Source organism: Pongo abelii, chromosome 13 (assembly GCF_028885655.2).
Source record: "Pongo abelii isolate AG06213 chromosome 13, NHGRI_mPonAbe1-v2.0_pri, whole genome shotgun sequence".
Classification (NCBI taxonomy): domain Eukaryota; kingdom Metazoa; phylum Chordata; class Mammalia; order Primates; family Hominidae; genus Pongo; species Pongo abelii.
Window position 1 is genome coordinate 60,536,272 of NC_071998.2, and position 24,186 is coordinate 60,560,457.

The following is a 24,186-nucleotide window of genomic DNA, read 5'->3' on the forward strand; positions in this document are numbered from 1 at the left end:
ATCAGTAATCTTGTGTTTGACCATTTTTTAAAATTGGAATTCAAGTTGCCGTGTTAACAAACATATTTGCTAGTTAATTAAACAGGCAAATCCTTGTAAAATATTTTGGAACTCACTTTAGATGCAATACCTTTAAGGAAAAAAATCTGTTGAATTGTATTTATATGAAATCTCCAGAAGAAACATATTCCTACAGATAAAAAGCAGATTTCAGTGGTTGCCAGGGGCCGTGGCAGAGGGAATAAGAGTGTTTAATTATGGGGTTGCCTTTGGGTGATGAAAAGGATCTGGAACTACATAGTGGTGATGGCTGCACAGCATTGTGAATGCTCAAAGTGCCGCTGAATTGTGCACTTTCAGATGGATAAATGGTAAATTTTATACCATGTATATTTTACTATAATTTAAAAAATCTATTGTGAGGGGAAAAGCTATTAAAAAATGTTGAGTGGACACTAGATGGATATATTTACAAGGAGCTTTTGGAAACAGGAGTCTAAGTGCTCCTTGTGTAGGGATTACCTATTAATTTAATGACAGCCTTTGTGGAGCCCAACCCAGTGGAGACAAGTGTGAAGAGCTTGATCTCAAGGAGTTCAGTGTCTCATTCACTTATTCAACACATATTTATATACTGGAGACTGAGGTGAGTTTACCGTGGAGTTGGTGAAGCTTAGGTTCCAGGGCCCCTGCCTTCTACCAGCCTGAGAAAGGCCTTGAAAGAGCCCTCACAATTTCGTGCTTGTAATTTTGTATTCTTTTCTTAGAGGTTGCCTAACCTGTAGAAATAAAGGCCCTACCAAATCTATTCTGACTTTGGGCTGATTAACTGGAAAATCATCTCTAGAGAACCATTTGAATTCTGGGAGCAGTGAACTGATGAAACGGGGAGCTGTATAGGGACAAAAAGACTCACCATACTCTCAGTTTGTCAATTTTCAAAGTAATAAAACATTCAAGTGGATTAACTCCTGGGGAATACAACAGTGAACGAATCTGAAATGAATCCCACCTTCACTGGCAGACAATCTTTTCAAAGGGCAAGAGAAACATTAGACAAATATATACACAAACAAACTTATAATCACAGGTTGTGGTAAGTGCTGTCAGAGAGGAAAAACTTCCTCTACCCTCTTGGGTTCCATGTTTGGACCTGAGAATTAAAGTGATGTAAGACAGATTAACAAGAAAAAAATACAAATTTTATTTAATATTTTGACTTGCACTTAGAAGCCTTCATAAAAACAATGAAGACACAAAGAAGCAGATAGGCCTGAGAGCTTCAATACCATTTTAAACAAAGGATGATAAAATTGTGGAGAAGTAGCAAGACAAAAAAGGGTCGGGGGCTTAAGTTTCCAGGGGCAGTAAATTGTGGGAAAGTGGCTAGGAAATATATGGAGGAAACAATGGAAGATGAAGGTTATGTTAGTAGGTTTGTTTGTACAGATCCATTTTGGTGTCAACTCCCAGTCTTTAGTGACAGAATGTTCTTCCTTTTCTGGGACAGGGAGAACACCTTGTTCACAGGAAATTTTATGACCTGCTTTTAAGTATAATAGAAAAGGGGAGGTCAAAGGGTCCTTCCTGCCTCTGCTATTTCTCAAGTGACTTTACCTTAAAATAATCAAAATGCCAAAGTGACATAGTTTGGGGTGGCATGTTCTGATCCCCTTCTTTCACAGTAGGAAGAAATGAAGAGTGAGCTCTGAGACAGAATAGAGGGAAGAATCTAATTTGGGTTCAGGATTCAGGGAAGGTTTCTCTGAGGGAAGCTGCCGTTAGCTGGGGGAGTGGGAGTGACCCAGGCAGAGGGAACAACATCTGTGAAGGCCTCGAATTTGGAAAGAGCTGGTCACACCACAGAATAGGAAGGTCTGTATGGCTGCACCGTGGGGAGGAATGGTGACGAGGAGAGTGGAGGAAAATGATGTCAGAGAGGGAGATAGATCCTGGGTGTGGCAGGCCACAGGAAGCATTTGGAATTTTATTATAGAGGACATGAGAAGCCACTGAGAGGTTTTAAGCAGAAAAAACACAGATGAAACTTAGGTTTCAAAAAGGTTGTTCTGGCTGTTGTATGGCCACCCATAATAGTCTGCTCAGGCAGCCATAACAAAATACCACAGACTGGGTGGCTTAAACAACAGACATTATTTCCTCACAGTTCTGGAGGCTGTGAGTTCAAAATCAAGGTGCCATTAGGGTGGTTTCTGGTGAGGGGTCTCTTCCTAGCTTGCAGATGGCCACCTTATCCTGTGTCCTCATATGGCCTCTTGGTGTATGGAGGGAGAGAGAGCTCTGGCATGTCTTTCTCTTCTTTTGAGTTAAATAACTGGGTAAAACTAAACTGTATACAAAGACTGAGGCACCCAAAAGAAAACTGACAGGAGGAGGAGCAGAAAAAAGAAAGAGAAAAAATAAGGTGTTATTATTTTTTTCTTTTCTGCCCAGGCTTTCCAGGATACACGAACTCATTTTAAATTGACCATGGGGATGGAGGGAGGGGGAGGTCCCTGATCTTATTTTTCTTTATGTTGTTTAGAAGGAATAAAGGAAGAACATAGATCTTTAGCACCTGGGAGGATCCATCTGATGAAAAACCTGCTCTTCAAGGGCAGGTTTAACATTTGACCAAGAGAGGAGTAGGCTCTGCCCAGACACACAAACTTCCACAAAGACTGCCAGGCCAGCCTGAAATCCCACCATCTCTATCGGTCACTAAGGAGATAATAAGGAAAAATCAGCTCTGGGCCTTCCATTCACTATGGTTCAGTCCTCGGAATGTACAATCTAAGTCAGATGGTTGACCCAGGCAGCTGGTGTCTCCAAGATGACTTCATCCTTTTTGTTTCATGAAAAGTGTAAATCCTAATTAATGACTGGAATCTGGGCATATTCTATAGAAAATCTGTACTGGTTTATAACGTTTACTTAGAATTGAATGAGGTATCATTTCAATAGAGGCACATGGATATTTTCTGTCACTTAAGCCACAGACATTAGAAAATGCTTTCTATCATTTAAAGCATAGCTGATAGTCTTTGCTGTCTAGTTCTACTTTAATCATATTTTACCACTTGCTAATCTAGATTAGATTATTTTGCATTGCTGATATGCTTTATCTTGTTTGCAGGGTATTACCTGCTAGCCAACACAAAGTTCACATCTCAGCCTGGCTACATTGGAAGGCTCTATGGGCCCTCCCTACCAGGAAACTTGCAGTATTGTCTGCGTTTTCATTATGCCATCTATGGATTTTTAAAAATGAGTGACACCCTAGCAGTTTACATCTTTGAAGAGAACCATGTGGTTCAGGAGAAGATCTGGTCTGTGTTGGAGTCCCCAAGGGGTGTTTGGATGCAAGCTGAAATCACCTTTAAGAAGCCCATGCCTACCAAGGTACAGTAGAGCCAATTTCTCCTGTGTCCATGTTCAGTTGCTGGACTAGTTTTGTGAATGTCCGTCTAGCTACTGTCAACTGGTGATGTATTATTTTCCTTCTGTTCAGGCCTACGGCCTCACCCTTACACCCTACTCCCAGCCACATACAGGTTAATCGTTCAGTTATTTTCTGTTTTCTGGGTCTCTGAATCACAGCCACCTAGAGAGTTTGCTTTTTGTTTATCTCTTAAATTCCCTAAGACTAATTCAAAGACTTAGAGTACATGAATAGTCCAAGTTCAACAGCTGAACTTTAGTTTGAAACTTTAGTCATAATTCTCTCTCTCTCTTTCTCTTTCCCTCCCTCTTTCTCAAACACACATACACACACTAGTGGGAATGCTAGTATTTTAAAAAGGTGAAATCAGTGAGCCTGGTTCTGCATTGAGGCTTTAAGGTTAACAACCTAAGGCTCTAGCTGAACACAGGATGAGGAAGCTCATTAAAAAATATAGAACCAACACCGCCCTAGCCAGAGAGAATTTACATAAGGGAACCGTCAGCATCTGATTTTGATAGAAATGAGAATATAAAAAGAGATCTTTATTGCAAGGGGAATGGAAAAGAAAGCTGAAATCTCTCAAGCTTAGCAACTCATAAACTTAAAGAAGTTTTACAGATGCAATAAATTCTGTCAACTGCAACTCAGAATGAAACCAGTACGGGAAAAATCCATTTTGTTTCAGCCTGTGTCAATCAATCAGCAAATATCTCTTGAGTATCCTGTCGTGTAAGAAAGGGTCCCAAAGAAAAATAAGAAAGTGCTATCCTTCAAACAGATAACTCACACAGTGGTAGTTCAATAAACATTGTTGAATGAAGGAAGGAAGGAATGAATGAATGAATCAGTCTATCACATTCAAATCCAGGAGTCACCCAAAGTGCAGGCTCCCCTGGGGAAGCTGCAAACTTGGGGGAACAGTAGAACCTGCACAGACATTCATAGCCCGAACTTCTCTTGGTTACAACCATCTGGATAGAATCATAGCTGTGTCCATCTATAACTTCCTGCCAAAGAAATCTAGTACACCACTCTTATCACAATATTGCCTGGTTACTTTTAGTCCATTATAAAACCCTCCAGGACATCATTAAACTTTACCATGTTTAATCAAAGATCTCTGAAAATCTTTTGTTTCCATTGCTAGGTAAGAAGAAAAACTATTTTCCATTGCTAGGCAGGAATAGCATGGCAACCTCCTTGACTTACTGATTTCTAAAAGAGTTAAACTGATTTCTAATACCTCTAGCAGAGTAGAAGCATCTAAGTTTTACCAGAATCTTACAGAAACGGCTTCTTATTATTTGTATGCGAATTAAGTAGATAGTGTTGTAAGTATTCCTTGCGTGATTTTATCAGTCTTTGATCACCTAACTAGAGATATATTGCTCAGCTCCCTGGAGGAAAGAGGAAGCAAACAGGTGTTTCCGGTACCATGTTTCTACCCTTAGCTTAGACTCTTGCTCTTTAAGCTCATTGCCTAGACAATATCAAATAATTTTTGAACAAGCCTTTCTTCCTATAAATGTCATCTTATAGATGGACTCTTGCAGCATCATTATTGAACTTTCCTCTTCGATTTACTAGTCCTGGAGAAACCCAAGTTTCTCTGCACCTCTTAGGGATCCCAAAGGCCTAACTTGAGTTCCCATTACCAATTATTTAACTCTTACAAGTAGTTATAGTCATACACACACACACATGCATGTACACACACACATGCACACACATACACAGAAGCAAATACCAGAGTCCCACAGTCAGGGGTACACCAGAAAGTAATGGAATCTTCGTTACACTCTATGTCCTATTTTGCTGATTTTTTTAAAGGAGGATAAAATAAGCATTTTATTTATTGATTTGGCTTTTATTTATTTATTTATATATTTATTCATTCGTTTTCTTTACTCAACCAGTGTTTATTAGGTATATGCTCAGTACGAGGAATATAAAAATGAATTAGGCTCAGATCCTACCCTTGAAGAAGAAGAGATCACAGATGATAGAAGATTAAGATATGTAAGCAACTAACTACCATGCAATGTCATGTAAAGCCCACAGAAGGGCTACATAAAAAGACAAAGGAGTAGTTTTACCAGTTGCTGTAAAAAATAATGACAAATAGAGACCCAGCTGAGCCAGTGTTTAGACGGTTAAAATTCAGGCCATGCTGGATTCTAACTCCTGCTCATCACTCCACTCATCTCCCCCCACCCTACTTTATCCTCTATTAACAAACATGGGTTGTTTAGGAATCATTCCTTTATAGTGAGTTGTTTAGAATCATTATAGTGGGTTGTTTAGAATCATTCCTTTATAGTGAGTCTCTGCTTATACCTGAATTGGTGCACGCCTCCTAGCAGATAAGGGTGCCCCTAGGAATTTGCCCTTTTCTTCTTTGGAGGCCAACTACCAAGCCGTCCAGCAACTGCACAGTTCCCCACAACCACTTAGGGAAAAATGGATCTAGACCCAGTTGGGGCAGAGAAGTTCTTACAGCACTCAGAAAGAACTAGTCATGGATTCAGCCCCAGTGCAGATGAGGAGACAGTATAGTTCAACACTAGAAAACTCTGGCTACATGTCTCAAAGTGGCCCTTAGTTCTTGGCAGGTCCCTGTTAGACAGAAATTGCTTCTCAGAGAGTAAAAGAACCATTTGACATCCATCATAGAAGCATACATTGGGTAAGCAGGAAACTAAAGTTCACTTACTTATATAACATATACAGGTAGAAATAAACATACAAAAATATATTTAAGACAAGGAATAAAATGAGAAATCAGAGTTTCCCTCACTAGTCCCTACTGCTGAACTCAAAATTCCACTTCCAGTCAGGAGTAGTGGCTCACACCTGAAGTCACAACACTCTGGGAGACCGAGGCGAGTGGATCACCTGAGGTCAGGAGTTCGAGACCAGCCTGGCCAACATGGCGAAACCCCATCTCCACTAAAAAAATACAAAAATTAGCCAGGCATGGTGGCATGTGCCTGTAATCCCAGCTACTCATGAGGCTGAGACAGGAGAATCACTTGAACCCAGGAGGCGGAGGTTGCAGTGAGCCAAGATCACGCCACTGCACTCCAGCCTGGGCAATAGAGCAAGACTCCATCTAAAAATAAATAAATAAACATCAAGACTAACTGCCTCATTTGGCTGGGTGTGGTGGCTCACGCCTGTAATCCTAGCACTTCGGAAGGCCAAGGCAGGGATATCACCTGTGGTCAGGAGTTCAAGACCAGCCTGGCCAACGTGGTGAAACCCCATCTCCACTAAAAATACAAAAATTAGTCAGGCTGGGTGGTACATACCTGTAGTCCCAGCTACTCAGGAGGCTGAGGCACAAGAATCGCTTGAACCCGGGAGGTGGAGGTTGCAGTGAGCCAAGATCATGCCACTGCGCTCCAGCCTGCGTAACAAAGCAAGATTCCATCTCAAAAAATAAATAAATACATAAATATTTAAAATTCTACTTCCACTTCTTGTTTTTCTGATGGTTTTTCTTCCTGATTCACTGACGGCTTTCTCTATAACTCTAAATATATTTCCACCTCCATTTCTTGATTCATTAACCTTAGCTGTGTTGGCTGACTCCCTACGATGAAAGAGAAGGAACTTATACTATTCCTTCTGCTTTTCTCTCTCTTCCTCGTAATTTTTAGTTTTGTTTTTATTTTGAACCTTTTTCTTGGTTCCCTTTACAACTTTAGTACACTAAACCATTTATTTTTGGATCCATAAACTTTAGACAGTGTCTCTTGACACCCCACCATGTTAAAATGAATAAACCTCCCCCGATCCTGCATTTCCCTTCACCTCTCTTACCCCCTTGACTTCCCAAATTCTCCCAGATATACAATTACTGAACTTTCACATTGTTATGGCATAGAACATTTATATTCCTACAGTTAAGCCTTCTGTGCTTTGCTTATTGCATGATTTCCCTATGAGGGCCCCCTTAGCATTTTGAAGAGGACAGTTGTGCCTTTGCGGTGAGAACACTTCTCACCTTACTGGATGTTTAGCATCTGTGATTATTCCAACAACCAAAATTATTTCCACACATTTCCAAATGGCCCTAGAGGTGTCATCCTATCCTTGGATGAGAGCCATTGGTCTTTAAATTGAATCTGACAATTGAAATTAAAAACCATCCTCACCTGCCATTCATTCTTGCTCCCCTGCAATCTGTCTCTGTCCAGCAGTAGAGTTATCATGCTGCAACCCTCCTCTGCAGGGACCTTTTGGCTTCCTATTGCTTTTAGAGAAAAGGCATGCTCTAGCATCAGCCACCTCACCAGGTTTACGTCTTGCATTTTCCATTCTAATCACACTGAGCAATCAGTTCCTGGGACACATTCTGCTCTCTCCTACCTTAGATTATTGCATTCCCTGTTGCCTCTGCCTACACTCTTCGTATTTAGATCTCAGCTTAAACCTCACTTCCTCAGAGAATCCTTCTCTGACCCCACTCTCCACTTCTATCCAGCATGGCCAGGTTAGGGTTCCCTGGCATCCTGTGCTTCCCCTCCATCATCTTGGAGACAGCATAACATAGTGATTAGGAGAACAGACACAGCAATCTCTCTAGTTTTAAACCCCAAGTCTGCCACTTACTAGCTTTGCAATCAGAGTCAGTTTTCTTAATTTCTCTCTTAATTTTCCATCTGGGACCAAAAACCTAGCAATGTACTTGGCACTCAGTTGATGCTCAATAATTGTCTGTTGACTGATTGTCACATTCTGACTTTTCAGCAGGGGTTATTCACCCTCATTAAAATCACATAGGGAGGGCCAGGCATGGTGGCTCACACCTGTAATCCCAGCACTTTGGGAGGCCGAGACAGGCAGATCATCTGAGGTCAGGAGTTGGAGACCAGCCTAGCCAACATGGTAAAAGCCCATCTCTACTTAAAAATATTTTAAAGGCCAGGCGCGGTGGCTTACGCCTGTAATCCCAGCACTTTGGGAGGCCGAGGTGGGTGGATCATGAAGTCAGGAGATCGAGACCATCCTGGCTAACATGGTGAAACCCTGTCTCTACTAAAAATACAAAAAATTAGCCAGGCATGGTGGCAGGCACCTGTAGTCCCAGCTACTCGGGAGGCTGAGTCAGGAGAATGGCGTGAACCCGGGAGGTGGAGCTTGCAGTGAGCCGAGATCGCACCACTGCACTCCAGCCTGGGCAACAGAGCAAGACTCTGTCTCAAAAAAAAAAAAAAAAAAAAAATTTTTTTTTTTTTTAATTAACCGGGCATGGTGGTGCAACCCTATAGTTCCAGCTACTTGGGAGACTGAGGCAGGAGAATTGCTTGAACCCAGGAGGTGGATGGAGGTTTCAGTGAGCCAAGATTTGCACTCCAGCCTGGGTGACAGAGCGAGACCCCATCTCAAAAAAAAAAAAAAAAAAAAAAAAAGTCACCTGTGGAGCTTTATAATGCTGATGTCCAAGTGTTACCTCAAACCAAGGAAAGCAGACCCTGAGATGGAGACTTACTTGCAGGAAGTTTATGAGGGTTGCTCTTGGGATCACCACTGAAGGAAGGGAAGGAAAGGAAGCAGGATCAGGCAGGGGAAGCTGTCGGGCTGCAGTGCATTCTCAAGGAAGGCCTCAGCTGACCTACAGGGAGTTCTGAAACTGGTGTGGCCTTTCAGAGTTGTCCTGTTTCAGAGCAATGTTGTCTTTATAGTCCCATATTGATTGGTCATTGGATGCTGGCTACCTCAGGAAGAGGGTATTGCCTTGAAATGCCAAGCAACTTTCCACAGATTATTAACAAGCCGAGTGCTGTCCACTGGCTACACTTTCAGCAACTGGGAGAATAAGCCCTTCATTCCTGAAGGATCAGTTGGGCAGTGCATCTACTACACTGATTAGGTCAGAATCTTTTGGTGTGGGGCCTGGGAATCAGTATTTTATAAAGTGCACCAGGGTACTGTAGCATCCAACATAGAGAACTATTGCTCTGAATAACCACAATAAAAGCAAAAAAGAAGAGAGCAATAAGAAAGACCGTGTGTTTCAGGCTCATATGCAGCTGAGCTGCACTGAAACCAGGCATGGTAGCCCAGCAGATTTTGTCGTAGCCAAAAGCCTGTGCAAGGATATGTCTGTGTAGTGTCCCTGCCCAGGTCCCCCACCCTGAAGTGCTGGGAGATGTTCCTGTGACCATATGGCTGGGCAGGAACAGAGTTAGATGAATGGTCTTCCTGCCCCTAGGTAGCTTTTTCATTGTGAGTGACTCAGAAAGCTAGAGTCAGATCAGTAGTCCTCGCGTGTACCCTGTAAGCCAAGAACCCCTGTCAAAGCTTCAGAGATCAAGAGTTTTCCAGAGCTATGACACCCAAACCTACACTATTGTTTTCCACATGTGGTTTCTGTCCACAGAGAGTACATGTTTCTCCAAAAATTCTTGCCATTGAGAAAGGAGTTTTAAGTCACACAGCACCCAAATAAGCATACGGCCAACATTTGTCAGGTGTCACAGTCTGTCTGGAAGCTTCATATTGGCTGTTGTGCGTGGTTTAATAACTCAGTATTGACTTTACTTCCAAACTGATGACAGTTTAAGAGATTTTTCTGAGCCTATCGAGCTTAGCGTACATTTTGTATTAGTTGGAATTTCTAATGACTGAGTCCTGAAATGAACTTGCTGGAACTTCTAGAAGGTTCAGAGTTCAACCTGGGTCAGAACAAGGCACAAGGTGGCTGTTTATCAAGTACCTACTTTGTGCTGGGCAGCACATGCTCTCTCGTTCAGTCCTTAATATGCTACAGTAACACCAAATTTAGGTGAAGAAACTGAAGTTTCAGGAAATTTAAATAGTTTGATTCTTCCTGTTTCCTTGCCACTTTTCCCTAAATTCCAGACGAAACCCTTCAGTGACACCCCTAAAATTAATCTAAAACATTTCTACTTCTCTCTCTTCAGCCACCACCCTAGTCTAAGCCACCATCATTTCTTACTTAAATGACTTCAATATCTTCGTAGCTGGATCTTCTCTTCCACCTTACTCTCTCTATACTCCAGAGAGAGAGAGAGACGCAGCAGCCAGAATCATTTCTTTGAAACGGGAATCAAATCTTGGACCTCCCCTGCGTGAAACTGTTCTACGGCCTTCAGAATAAAGCTTCATCCCATACTGTGGTTTTTGAGGTCCTGCACAGTTGGATCACTGCCCACTTTGCTGGCTTCATCTGCCTTCATTCTGCCACATTCAGAGAGTCCCACAGTCCACATAGTTACGTGGGCCTTCTCTCTGTTCCTTGAGTCCCAAGGCCTTTCCTGGCCCAGGGCCAGTGCTCTGCACAGGGGGTGCCTCCTGCCCTAGCCATTCCCATATCAAGCTGGCTCCCATGCTTTTGTCCCAGGTCAAGTGCTTCCTCTCAGAAAGGAACATTCCTGACTGCCGCCCAGTTTATAACCACTTTCCTCATACCCAGATTACTCCCCATTAGTTTGCCCAGTTTCTTTTGTGTGTAACATTTATCCCAATTTGAAATGATCTCATTTGTTACTTGTTCATTGTCCATCTCTTTTCCTGTGAAAATATAGCCTTCATGAGGACAGGGACCTTGTCGGTCTTGTTCATCTCTGTATCCACAGCATCTAGCACCGTGCCCTGGTGCAAAGTAGGTCATCAGTAAAATTCTGTTCAATAAATTTTGTTTGGTACCTATGTGGTCAATGAATGAATAAAAGAATGAATGGGTGGATTTTCTAGGGTTGGGAAGTGGCAGAGCTGGGGTCTGAATCATGGTCTAGTCAACTTTGAAGCCTGCCTTTTAGTGTAGGGTATCTTTGGTTGGTCAAGGTCTCTCTCCAATCTTGGGGAAGGTCTGTTCTTGCGCACCTGGAGAAAATGAGGCTCTTCAAGCCTGCTTTGGGGTGTAGGCACCTTTTGTTATTTAATTCTCATAGTACTCATGTAAGGGAAGTAAAGTATGTCTTTTCAGTGTCCTTGACATTTTAGAATGCAGTCTAGCTTAAGGTCCCCCAGATGATCTAGTAGAAATGAATGCCTAAACTGAGAGCCTGACACACATGTGTCGCCTGCCTATGCTTTGTGACCTCTGAACCCATTTCTAAAGCATGTCAGGTGTGATTCTTCAGGGCCCAACTCAAAGACAGTACCTGCCTTCATGAACATTATTTCCACCTCTCAGTGAGTTGTCACATGTGACCAGAGCTGAGGTGAGTGAGCAGCAGCCTGCACAGAACTGTAAAGAAGCCCAGGCTTTCAGCTTCTCTCCAGTTATTTCCCTCACTCCCGATGCCTGCCTTCTGCCTCCCCTGTGCCTTTCTGATGGCCTCCCACTCTGGATGTTGCTTTACCTTGCTTTCTCCTATTTGCAGTTACCCAACCTGTTTTAAGGACAATGGGCTGCTTATTAATAACCCCTTGCTGTCTTCCCTGGGTAGTTTAATCTTTGGCAGAAACTATAGGGATGAAGCAATGCTAAGAGTTTCCCTTAGACCATTCTAGCAAAGTAGCCTTATGGACAGATTCTGTGTGATATTATCACAGCCACCACCAACAGAGGCTAGGCTGTTTTTGAACACTCTCCAGCACTTCATTTGATGCCACAGCTCCCTAGGAAGGAAAGCAGTCCAGCGCCATTTAACAGATGAGGAATGCTTAGGCAGAAAATTAAGGACATTGTTCAACATTACACAGCTATTAAGTGGCTGAACTGAGCAGCAGATCCAGGTCTTTTTGACTCCAGAATTGATGCTTTTTACACTAAGCCTGGTGTAAAAAGCCTCCCAGCCCTCTCCTGGTTAACATCAAAAGTGTAGGATCAGGTCCAGCCCTAACTCTCAGGATTCCTGAAAAAAATTTGGACTTTATTTTTAATCTTCTGGTGTTCTAGTTTAGAAATAACTTTGGCTCCTAGGAGGGGTCAAAATTCAAGGTGCTTTAACGTAGACAAAGGAAAGCTGTGGGTTAGAGGAAAATGTAGCATAATGCATAAGACACTTGGCTGTGGGTTTGCTGGCACTAATGGCATTATAGTTTGAGCTAGTTATGTAACCTTCCTGAGCCTTACTTTTCTTTCATGTGTAAAATGGGTATACCAGGAGTATAGCCATATATCCATAGTATATGGTAAAGATCAAAGGCAATGCATCATATAAAGTTCTTAGCATAGTACCCAACATATCATTTATTAAATTTAGCTGAGCAGAGAGAAAAAGACTAATGAATGTTTTTTTCTTAGTCCTGATCCTCATAAGGTTTTATAGACAACATCTCTTTAATACGTGGATAATTCTATACCTGATTTTTGCTGTAAAGTTCTTTAAACTAAAAATCAGGTCAGAATTAAACCTTTATTTTAATAAGATGATACTTTCTTAAAGAAATGGCTGCTTTTATACAATTATAAACAGTTTACAATAATAAAACTTTAATGTTTTAAGAAACATTTTGAAAAAGGATGAATCATGAAATGGTCCTCTGGATCTGTTTTTCCTCTTTATGAAATAGAGATCAGGTAATCAACAGTTACACTGAGACTTTCACACATTAAGGAGGATAATGAGGAGAGAGAACAATTCAGTCCAAAACACTTTTCCTAAAGGCCAAATATTAGGAAAGACTACAGAGTGATTGTCAGAAATTCCATAACAATGGACACAAACATTAGCCCTTATATATTCAAATCCTTAGTTTATCTTTATGCTTGGTCACCCATGGTAGCATACATATTAGATCCTGCAACGCCTTCTGGCCTGAAGCTAGCCTTTCCTTTAACAAAGATCGTTCAGTGGTCTGTTAATTAGAAGCACTGGGAGGAACTCAATATTGTGTTCATTAAATATTTCTTTTGGAGAAAAATCGTTAAACAGTCCATAAATGAAAATAACTAAAGGCATTCCATTTCACTGAGATCAGGCTTAATAATCAGCCCAGCAGTCATTAAAATCTTCATGGTAAATCCTTTTAAGTCTGTATATTTACTCTGTCATAGGACTGAAAAAAAAAAAACTTCAAAGTCATTTATGTATTGGGAGAAAGCCCCCATCCAACCAGTTTTTAAAAATATAAATACATATTTTTTTTCACTAGGTGAGAATCTTGTGTCAGCCCTTCTCATCTTATGTCTCATGGAGCACAAATGCCTTGAGATATTCCATTGAAAAAGAGTTCTGTTGTCAGATGAGTTTGCGGAACTTGGCAGACTGGATGTCTACTCTACACACATGAAGATTCACAAAGCACAGTGACATATTAGAAACTCTCAATAAGGTCTACATTAAAGAATCCAGTTTAACCTTGTTAAAGGGTGGCAATTTTCTCAAAGCAATTAACCTAGAACCCTTGTCTTGTATAGCACTTATCACCATCATACTACTCTCATAGCACTTAATGCATTATGTTGAAATTGTACTTACCTATCTCCTTAAATCAGAAGCTTCTGGAGAATACAGCTTCATGTTTTTTGTTTTGTTTTGTTTTGTTTTTTTAATTCCTAACGTCAAGGCAATTTCTGGAACAGAGTGGGTTCTCCTGTTAGTAACCCACTAAATAGTTAAGACAGAAAACTGTACTATCAATGAATAGGTGTTGATGGTAAGGAAGAACATAATTCCATCAAAGGAAAAAAGAAGATTAAATGTTTCTGCCTTTGGATAAGATAAACTATAATCTCTTATAGCATAGCACCTGAGCAATTTGTCCTACAAGGAATTTTAGTGTGAATACTTAAAATCAGGAATATCTGGCTAGAGTGAATATTAGGACATTTATGGTATGCTGAGTCTGATTTGGAACTTTTTTTTTTTTTTTTTTTTGAGACAGGGTCTCTGTTGCCCAGGTTGGAATGCAGTGGCACGATCATGGTTCACTGCAGTCTCCACCTCCTGGGCTCAAGCAGTCCTCCCACCTCAGCTTCCCAAGTAGCTGGGGTGCAGAGCCAGCTAATTTATTTTTCATTTTTTGCAGAGACAGGGTCTCACTCAGTAGCTCAGGCTGGTCTGAACTCCTGGCCTCAAGCTCTCCTCCCACCTCAGCCTCCCAAAGTGCTGGGATTACAGGCGTGAGCCACCATGCTTGGCCTGTTTTGGAACTTTTTATGATGGTATTTACTAAAACCAAGAGCTGTGATTCTTCCCTTTGAAACAGCTTCCCATTCTTAAATTGTGCCTTTTCCTATTCCCAAGAACCTAAATCAAGTTTTACCAGCCCCCATGCAAATCCCAATCCTTTCCCTGCCCCACAACACAGCTTATCCAGCCTCCATTCTGCGATCACGGTCAGTGATGCGGTTGCTTCCACGTCATACCCTCCCCACCTGCAGGTCTTCCTGACTTCTCCACCTTGGTCTTCCTAATGCCTGGAAACCCAGGGTAGCTTTCATCTTTACCCCAGTCTTCTCAGCACAGCTGGAGAAAATAAGACTAATCTCCACTGTCCCCTCCATTCTGCTGGGAAAGCCTTTTATGCATCTCATCTCTTGTTGACTTTTCCTCATCCCCCATCCCAGATATTCAGGTCTATTTTCACTCGCAAATTTCCAATTTGACCCTCCCTGCCTCATTCTTAGGATGTGATCTCATGGGTTCACCTCCCAAAGGATAAAGGCATCCAACACAAGCTCCTTCAGTTCTGTTCCTCTCTGAATCTTCACCTGCTTCTCTTCATCTCCTGATCAATCTGACAAAGAAAGTATTATCCTTGCTCTTCGTCAAAACCAACCTGCCCATCTAGGCATTTGATCTCACCTTCCTGCCTTCTCTGGGAACTTATTTCATAAATTATTCCCTCTCTCGTAAATCTTCAATCTCCATTAGTCCTTTGCATACTGCCAATATATGTTAGTCTCCTGCATTCGACACCAATGAACAATAAACCTTCCTTTCATCTCAGTACCCATTTAAGCTGCCAATCCCTCCCATTCCTTCAGCCTCCAAACTTCTGGAAAGATGTATCTTCAATTATTGTCTTCACTCCAGTGTGGCTTTTCATTCCTCAAATCCTTGTCTTCTGCCCTCTGCCTTCCTCCTCCAATGCTCCCTCAGCATTTATCAATAGCAAAGTATATCTCATTGATCTTGTTGCAGAAATCATTATACATACCCAGGAAAGTCCTATGCTTCTCTCAATGTCTACCTCAAATGCCTCTTCCTTTTTGAATCTTTTATAAGTCATTGACTTGGGTTTTACTTGTTGGAATGGTATTTGTGTAATGAAGGAGCTCTAGTTCAGGAATATAAAGAGTTGCCCTGACTCTAGCATTTACTATGTAAATCAGAATGTCATGTCACCTTTCTATGAAACAAGGACATGTTTTAAAATGACTTCTAGGTCTCTTCTACCTCCTGTTATATTTTTGGCATCTTAATAGCAGAAACTGTGTTTTAACATTGTGCAACATGGTTCTTGTTGGTAATTTTCTCTACTCCTTCATTTTCTCTTACAAAAATCTTTCCCTTTTAGGAAAAAAAAAAAGTTGAAATTTAAGTCTTTGATTCAAATTTCCACTTTTAAAATCTTTTTAACTGTGCCCTTACAGAATAACAATATGATTACATGTAAAATACCTAGGGTTCTGAAGTTTTAAAGGCAGCTCTAGAAGTTCACTCGAATAGAAGAGCAAGTCTAGAAAGTTTCTGTAGAGATTTATAAATAGTTGGCTATTTAACAGTCAGGCATCCTGCTATAAAGAGATTAAGGAAGCAGAAAACCAATGTGTAGACAAGATACATGAGAGGAGGTGAATTTCCTATCACATTTCATGATGTCTGGGAACACTGGAAGAGAACTGCTTCAGGATATGAATGTCCCAGCATTATTAAGGCAGAGCAGCTGAGAGCAAAGTAGAAATAGAAAGGTCATTAATTACTGACAAGATAATCAACACATTATAGAGCAGATTAAGGTGGCTTTGTACACAGAACAAGGAAAATTATACTGTCAAGTGGAATAAGTTTTCATGTCAAAGAATAAGGAGCTAAGTATGGAAAAGGAACCTAGTCTTGAGTTTTTCAAGCTAAACTCAGCATCATTTGTGAGTCCAAGAATTCCACATTGCTTTAAATATGAGTAAGGCAGGCTGAGATACTCTTGTTTTCCTTCTGTTTCATTTCCTTTCAGTTATTTGTTGAGACCTTCTGTGTTTCATGCCAACTTACGAGAAAATTACAGGGAAGACAGATTAGCACAACTGGTAGTTGCTGACACATACTTTACACGAACATAGTGTTTATGTCAGTCCATTCTTTCATGACTTTTCTGAGTAATTTCATGGAACATTGTTGTATCAGCAATTTGTTCTCCCAGCAACATGGAGACATCCGAAAAGACAGACCAGGCATTCTTTCCCTATAGTTTTACTAATAAGCTTAATTAGGCACACATTTATTCCAAAGTTTGTTTATGAACCTGAAAATACCACTTCCCTTCCCCACTTCCAAACTTCTATCTTGTGAATATTTCACAGCCTTACAATCATTGCATTTTAAAGAAATATTTTCCCAAATTCTGGGTGATGCCACATTATTTTTTGATGCTCGCATTGAGATTCTCTGAGGATCCTCTGGTTTTCTGAGCTCATAGACCAAATAAGTATTTGCTGGCCTCTAGAGCTACAAGCTCAACTCACGCAATTAGAAATTGACAATTCACACATTAATAAAGACTCTCTAATTTCACCAGAGGAAACATACCTTATTTTCTTTTGCATAGATATGCCTACCTTTCCCTCCTTCTCTTGTATGTCTTTCTCTGGATATTTTCTGCACTAGCTGTTTAGTACTTACTTCTAGTAGAAGTCTCTCTCCAGTGAGTTCACAAATCACTTCCCTCTGGCATATCCCACCACATCACTGACAGTCCATGAGCGTTTACTTTTGTTTAGTATCAGGTTACATGTGTATCTATACGATGCTCAAAGATAAATTACTATTTGTGGCCCTTCCATTTCATCTCAATCTTCAAACCAAGACATTTGGTTCTGCTTTATTCAAATGAGGAATGCCGCATAAACAAATCTGAAAGGCAAATGTCCAGCCAGAGGGGGAAAAAAGGTTGCAACATATGCAACAAAGTCTTAATACATTTAAAATAAATATATAAATCTAATAAATCAATAAGCAAAAGGTAAACTAAGCAATAGGAAAGTGGATAGGTTATATACAGGCAAATCAGAAAAAAAGAAATATAACCAGAAAATAAATGCACAAATATACCCAACCTCATTATAATCAAAGACATTATGTTTTTAGACAGGGTCTTACTCTGTCACCCAGGCTGGAGTGCAGTGCTGTGATCATAGCTCACTGTAACTTTGACCTCTGCAAGGTCAGGTGATCCTCCCACCTCAGCCTCCCAAGTAGCTGGAACTACAGGTGTGCACCATCTTGTACAGCTAATTTTTGCATTTTTTGTAGAAATGAGGTCTCACTATTACCCAGCTTATCTCAAACCCCTGGGCTCAAGCGATCCACCCATGTATGACCTCCCAAAGTGCTTTACAAGTGTTAGCCAACAAACCCAGCCAAAGAAATCTTAAAAGTAATGAAATAATACATTTGTCTATCAAAATATTCTAAAAACATAATACCCTGGAGTATGATGTTTATATTAATTGCTGTATTTATACTGTATACTGTTTGTATTATTCAATTTATTAATTAAAAAATAAATCTTTCACTTTAGATGCATGTATAAATATATATACCCATTTATATATATATATATACATATATACATATTTGGGTCTAAAGTGAAAGATTTATTTTTAAATATATATAATATGTACATATATACATATAAATGTTTTCTGGTCTAAGTGAAAGATTTATTTTTCAATATATGTACTATACATATATACATATTAATGTTTTCTGAAGTGAAAAATTTTTTAATTAATAATTGAATAAATACATTCAAATTCAAATGTACTTATATATGTATATACAGTCATGTATCACTTAATGATAGGGATACATTCCAAGAAATGTGTTTGTTAGGCAATTTTGTCCTTGTGAGGACATCATAGAATATTTATACAAACCTAGATGGTATAACCTACTACACACCTAGACTGTACGGTATAGCCTATAGATCCTGGGCTTTAAACCTATACAGCATGTTATTGTATTAAATAATGGCAACAGTTACAACACAATGGTAAGTATTTGTGTATCTAAACATATCTAAAGAGACAGAAGTACAGTAAAAATATGGTAGTATAATCTTATGGAACTACCATTGTACATGCAGTCCATCATTGACTGGAATGTCATTATGCAGTGTATGACTGTATATGTATATATATAAACATATATGTGTGCATGCATAATACACACACACACACACACACGTATAACATTACCCTGGAAAGGTGAGGATGCAAGGAAATAAGGATTATCATGTGCTCTTATATGAGGGTAAATTGGCACAATGTTTTAATAACAATTTAATTACATGAATAAAATAGGAAGCGCTCAAACATGCATACTTTATGACATAACAATTCTACATCTAGGGATTTATCATAAGGAAATAATCATGGTTATGCACAAAGATTTAGCTATAATCGTTCATTCCAGTAATATTTATAATACTGAGAGAGTGGAAATTACCGTATTGTCTGTTATTAGGGGTTGGTTAAATAAGTGTGGCATAGGTTAAAAAGGGGTAAGAGTTATGTAAGCTTTAAACTGCAGCTCTTCTTCACTTTATGGATCTACACTTTGGCTTGGGAATCAATGAAAATCAGGCTAATTGCCTCTACGTCTCAGAGGTGGGTAGGGCAAAGTCAGCATTCTTATTAGCAGAGGATTGCTAAAAGTGCCTCCTGTCTTCTTCAGGCCCAGGAGGGGTTCATCTAGAGCCGAGTGAGCCCTTGAGAGGCAAGAGGAGGACCTAGATTCTTCTTTTTTTGCTGTTTGTGGATTGCATTCTATAAATCTATCTTCTGGCAGGACTGACCTTTTTGTAACTCCATCCAAGTGAGCCACAACAATGACTCCAATTATAATGCCTATCCTTGGACATGACAATTAAATTGGTCCTTTACATTTTATTACATTACATTTGTCAGGGCAGTGTTTGACCAGGAGAACTCCCTATGGGAGGTGGGCCAGAGAGAAACCACATTGTATTTTTACCCCAGCACTGATTTTTTTTACACAAAATCACAGGCAGCCCAGAGACCTATTAGAAATCACCAGACTGGCTGGGCACGGTGACTCACACCTGTAATCCCAGCACTTTGGGAGGGTGAGGCAGACAGATTACTTGAGGCCAGGAGATCAAGACCAGCCTGGCCAACATGGTAAGACCCTGTCTCTACTGAAACTAAAAAAATTCGCCAGGCATGGTGGCGCATGCTTGTAATCCCAGCTACTCAGGAGGCTGAGACACGAGAGTCCCTTGAATCCAGGAGGGAGAGGTTGCAGTGAGCCGTGATTGTGCTACTGCACTCTAGCCCGGGCAACAGAGGGAGACCCTGTCTCAAAAAAAAAAAAAAAAAAAAGAAAAAAAAAACCACAAGTCACCAGATGGTCACCTGCCCTCTTGAGGAGTACATGTAAAAATCAGGAAGGCATTTGCACCTATTTTCCTTCAGCGATAATGAAAGCTTTATGGGGTAATGAAATATAATAATGTCTTTATTATTAGGGTGGGGAATTAGAGACTAAAACATTAAAAATGATGTCAGCTTTGTCTAATATTCATTTTTTTCAGAGGCTTTTCTCATTTATTTTCCACTTGCATCTTCAACATTAATTGTGTAGGATTAGTCTTCTCTGTCCCACCATGAGAAGAACATGAACTTTGTAATCAGACACACTTTGCTCTCAAAACAAGGGGGAAAAGTGAAAATGGGTGCAAGTGAAGATGAGGGTGTAGATGTGGATGTTGGAGAAGCTGTGAGCATTCTTTTTGGGGGGCCTACATTTTCAGTGCAGAGCAGGGCAGTGATGTCTTCGGCTAAGGGCGAGAAGGACATGGCTGAGGTGAGGGAAGAGCTGCTGTGGAAAGGAGATAATGTGGCTGGTTCGACATTAGCCAGTTCTGAAAATCAGCCACAATCTATGTAAGAGTCAGGCTCCTGTGTTGAGTTACCAAAATACTCCATCAACAAACGTAAGGCAAAATGACAGGAAGCTGGTTGTAAACACAAGTGAAAGAAATGTTTGGCCCCATGCTATTAACTGGGGAGTTGCATCATGTCTCTCAGAATCGTATTTTAAGATACCTAAAGCAAAATAGGGAAAATGAAGGGGCTGTATAATGAAATACATTCTATCAGGGATCAGGAAGGGGTGTAATGTTTCATACCCGAGTCTGCAACTGGCTGTTGTGTGAGCTGCTATCACAGGCTCTCTGGACCTGTTCTTCATTCTAAAAAAAATAGCTGATTTTGTGGTCCCTTCTGGAACCTCCCCTCCCCTTACAGTGGCCTAAAGATCAGAAAATAAAGCAGATTTCTGAAATCTTTGAGTTGAGAGATTTGGATGTTTACCGTCCAAATAGCAATGAAAAAGTTCAGCTACACGTCTGTATTCTATCACAGTGTGGTCCCTAGCCCAGACCTGAAGGCTCCTGGGAGCAGAAAGACTTTCACGCTGAGAAAAGCTGGAAGATGCTTGATATCTCTGTTGCTTGTAAAAGCCAAAAGTTGAATTAAATCAGATGGGTCTTTTAAAAAAGAAAAAACTAACCAGATGGGTCCTTTAAGAAAAAAAGTATTGGTCAGCTAAAAACTTATTTAAAAACACATGGTCATTCTGCCTTTTGTGGGAGATGAAGACCAAATATAGTATCTACAGCAGGCATGCTTTTGCAATTTTGCAGCTATTTCTCAAAACAGTGCTAGGTTCTAAGAATGCTAAAACCTCACACTTAACTTTTCTAGATAAAGCTTCACTTAGTCTGCCTTCAGGGATTTGTAATAATTTCATCCATTTTGCCAAGTATCTCAATATTGAAATTTTTTTAAAACTCTATTACAACTTATTGTCAAACAGTTAAATGAATGCAATTACGTCGTATAGTATATCTTACAGATGTGTCAATAGCATCTTAATGAAGGGCTCTGGAATTTCACTGACTGGATTATAGTAATTTTGTGAATAATTATGCCACCGACTCTGTAGTTGTCGTAACCAAATTTATCTGTGCAAATGATTTCAAAAGATTTTAACCTCATCAGAAGAAAAGTTAAATTTAACTCAAAATCAAACCGTCTGGGAAATTGTTGAGGTCTACCACTTATAATAAGAACTTAACTAGGTTCATTTTGTGAACATGGGTAAGTTATAATATTGTTGGCACAGGACTGAAATGTTTCTATCCAAATATAGAAGGCAATTTCTGGAAGCTATCATTTACATGCTAATTATAGGCCTAAATGGGGCCATTCAATTGGTAAAGTAGATGGTGGATTAACCCAACAACCTGGCCTACCATGTCTGTCAAGCAGGCCATGGAATCCACTCTAAAAGGCAGTGAAAAAATATTTAATACAGCCAGTGTTTAGTTCTTTAACACAAACAATCCTTTTGAACTATATAACAAAGATTTGATTTGATTTGACTTCACAGCACCCAACAAAATTTATTTCCTCCATTTCCTGGCAAAATTCTATTCATTATATTTGGTAGTTCTTAAACTATAACACCCCATAAAGTGAAGAGCAATAACCCTGATTATTTTAAAACCTATCTTGATTTGGTTTGAGAACATGAATTCCTAACATACCTGATTCTCTACTTTTTCTTTCCTGGGTACTTTTGTTTTGTTTTGTTTTGTTTTTTTAAGACAGGATCTCACTCTGTCACCCAGGCTGGAGTGCAGTGATGTGATCACAGTTCACTGCAGCCTCAACCTCCCGGGCCGAGGTGATCCTGCCACCTCAACCTCCCGAGTAACTGGAACTACAGGTGTGCACCACTGTGCCCAACTAATTTTTTATACTTTTAGTAGAGAGGGGGTTTCGCCACGTTGCTCAGGCTGGTCTCGAACTGGCAGCAATCTGCCTGCCTTGGCCTCCCAAAGTGTTGGGAACAGGCATGAGCCATGGCACCTGGACTCGTGGGTACTTTAACCAGGAACTTTTATGAACTTTGACAGGCCTAGGGGCAGTCTGACCCCTTGGACTAACACAACCTTGTAGGTGGGTTTCCACACAGACCTCCTCCTAATCAACCACCCCCACCTCAAAAAAAAAAAAAAAACTTTAGAAGAGACTTAAAATTATATACTATGAGGAGCATTTGCTCAGTGACCTTTTAGGTTCTGCTGCCTGTCATTATGTTGTTTCTAGAGAGCAGATCATTATTTTTTTGAAAGGGAGAAAGATGAAAATAAAGAGGAGATTCTATTGCCCTTTAATAATTACAGTTTTCTAAAGCAGGAAATTGGAACAATAAATCCTTGATAATCCAGGGGATGATTATTCAGTTTGGGTATTAGTCCATCTGCCTTGCATTTCTGCTCCTTTACCTTTTGTTTCCAGGGCTTGAGGATATTTCTTTCTTTTTTTTTTTTTTGAGACAGAGTCTTGCTCTGTCACGTAGGCTGAAGTGAAGTGGCACCATCTTGGCTCACTGCAACCTTTGCCTCCTGGGTTCAAGCGACTCTCCTGCCTCAGCCTCTTGATTAAATCAGCTGGGACTACAGGCGTGAGCCACCATGCCCAGCTAATTTTTGTATTTATGTAGAGACAAGGTTTCGCAATGTTGGCCAGGCTGGTTTTGAACTCCTGACCTCAAGTGATGCACCTGCCTTGGCCTCCCAAAGTGCTGGGATTATAGGCGTGAGCCACTGTGCCTGGCCCATATTTCATTGCTTGTTAAAACAATCACCTGGTGATGTGTAGAGGAAGAGAAAACTAAATCTGGTCCATTTTTAGAACAGTCTTGTTCTGAGTGGAGAGAATAAATAGATTGAAATCGACTGTGAATCCAAAAATCAGGTAACAGATCTGGTCACAATGACTTATCCTGTAATCCCAGCACTCTGGGAGGCTGAGGCAGGCAGATCGCTTGAGTCCAGGAGTTCGAGACCAGCCTGGGCAACAAGGTGAAACCCTGTCTCTACAAAAAATACAAAAATTAGCCAGGTGTGGTGGTGCATGCCTGTAGTCCCAACTATTTGGGAGGCTGAAGCAGGGGGATCACTTGAGCCCAGGAGGTTGAGGTTGCAGTGAGCCAAGATCACACCACTGTACTCCAGCCTGGCACAGAGTGAGACTCTGTCTCAAAAAAAAAAAAAAAAAAAAAAAATCCAGCTCTGAAAGTGCCTAGCACAAGGACTGCACATAACAGGAATTTAATAAGTGAGGTTTTATAATCCACACAGCAGTTTTCTACTACTCTTGACCAGTGGTTCTCAGGGAGATTTTCCCCCAGTGGATATTTGGCAATGTCTGAAGAACTTTTTGATTTTCACAACTTGGCAGTGATGCTGGCATCTAATGAGTAGAGGTTACAGTTGCTGCTAAACATCCTACAATGCACAGGGCAGTCCTACGTAACAAAGAATTTTCTGGCCCAAAACGTCAGTAGTGCTGAGGTAGCAATACTCTGTTGTGGATTTTAAAAAGCATGTATACTATGTATTTTTAGTATAGTAGAGAGTAAGTTAAGTAATATTGTTGATCCTTCCTTGACTGTATTTAAAATTATTTCTTTGCAAATATGTTTTTACAGCTCTCCATTCATTGCCTGTTTGTGTTTCCAGCCTAGGCAGATTTCCTCAGCTATGAATATTCTCCATCA

General features: G+C 40.4%; 1 protein-coding gene across 4 annotated transcripts in view; it reads left to right on the forward strand.

Annotated features, from left to right (window-relative positions):
• MAMDC2 (MAM domain containing 2) overlaps nt 1-24,186 on the forward strand; it is a 182,428-nt gene that overhangs the window by 95,736 nt on the left and 62,506 nt on the right. For all 4 annotated transcript variants that reach the window (XR_010136520.1, XM_002819853.6, XM_054520031.2 and 1 more), the window contains exon 9: nt 3,137-3,402. Coding sequence is in view for 3 of the 4 variants with exons in the window: in XM_002819853.6 (XP_002819899.3) it covers nt 3,137-3,402 (266 nt within the window). In the remaining variant the exon portion in view is untranslated. The remainder of the gene's footprint in view (nt 1-3,136; nt 3,403-24,186) is intronic.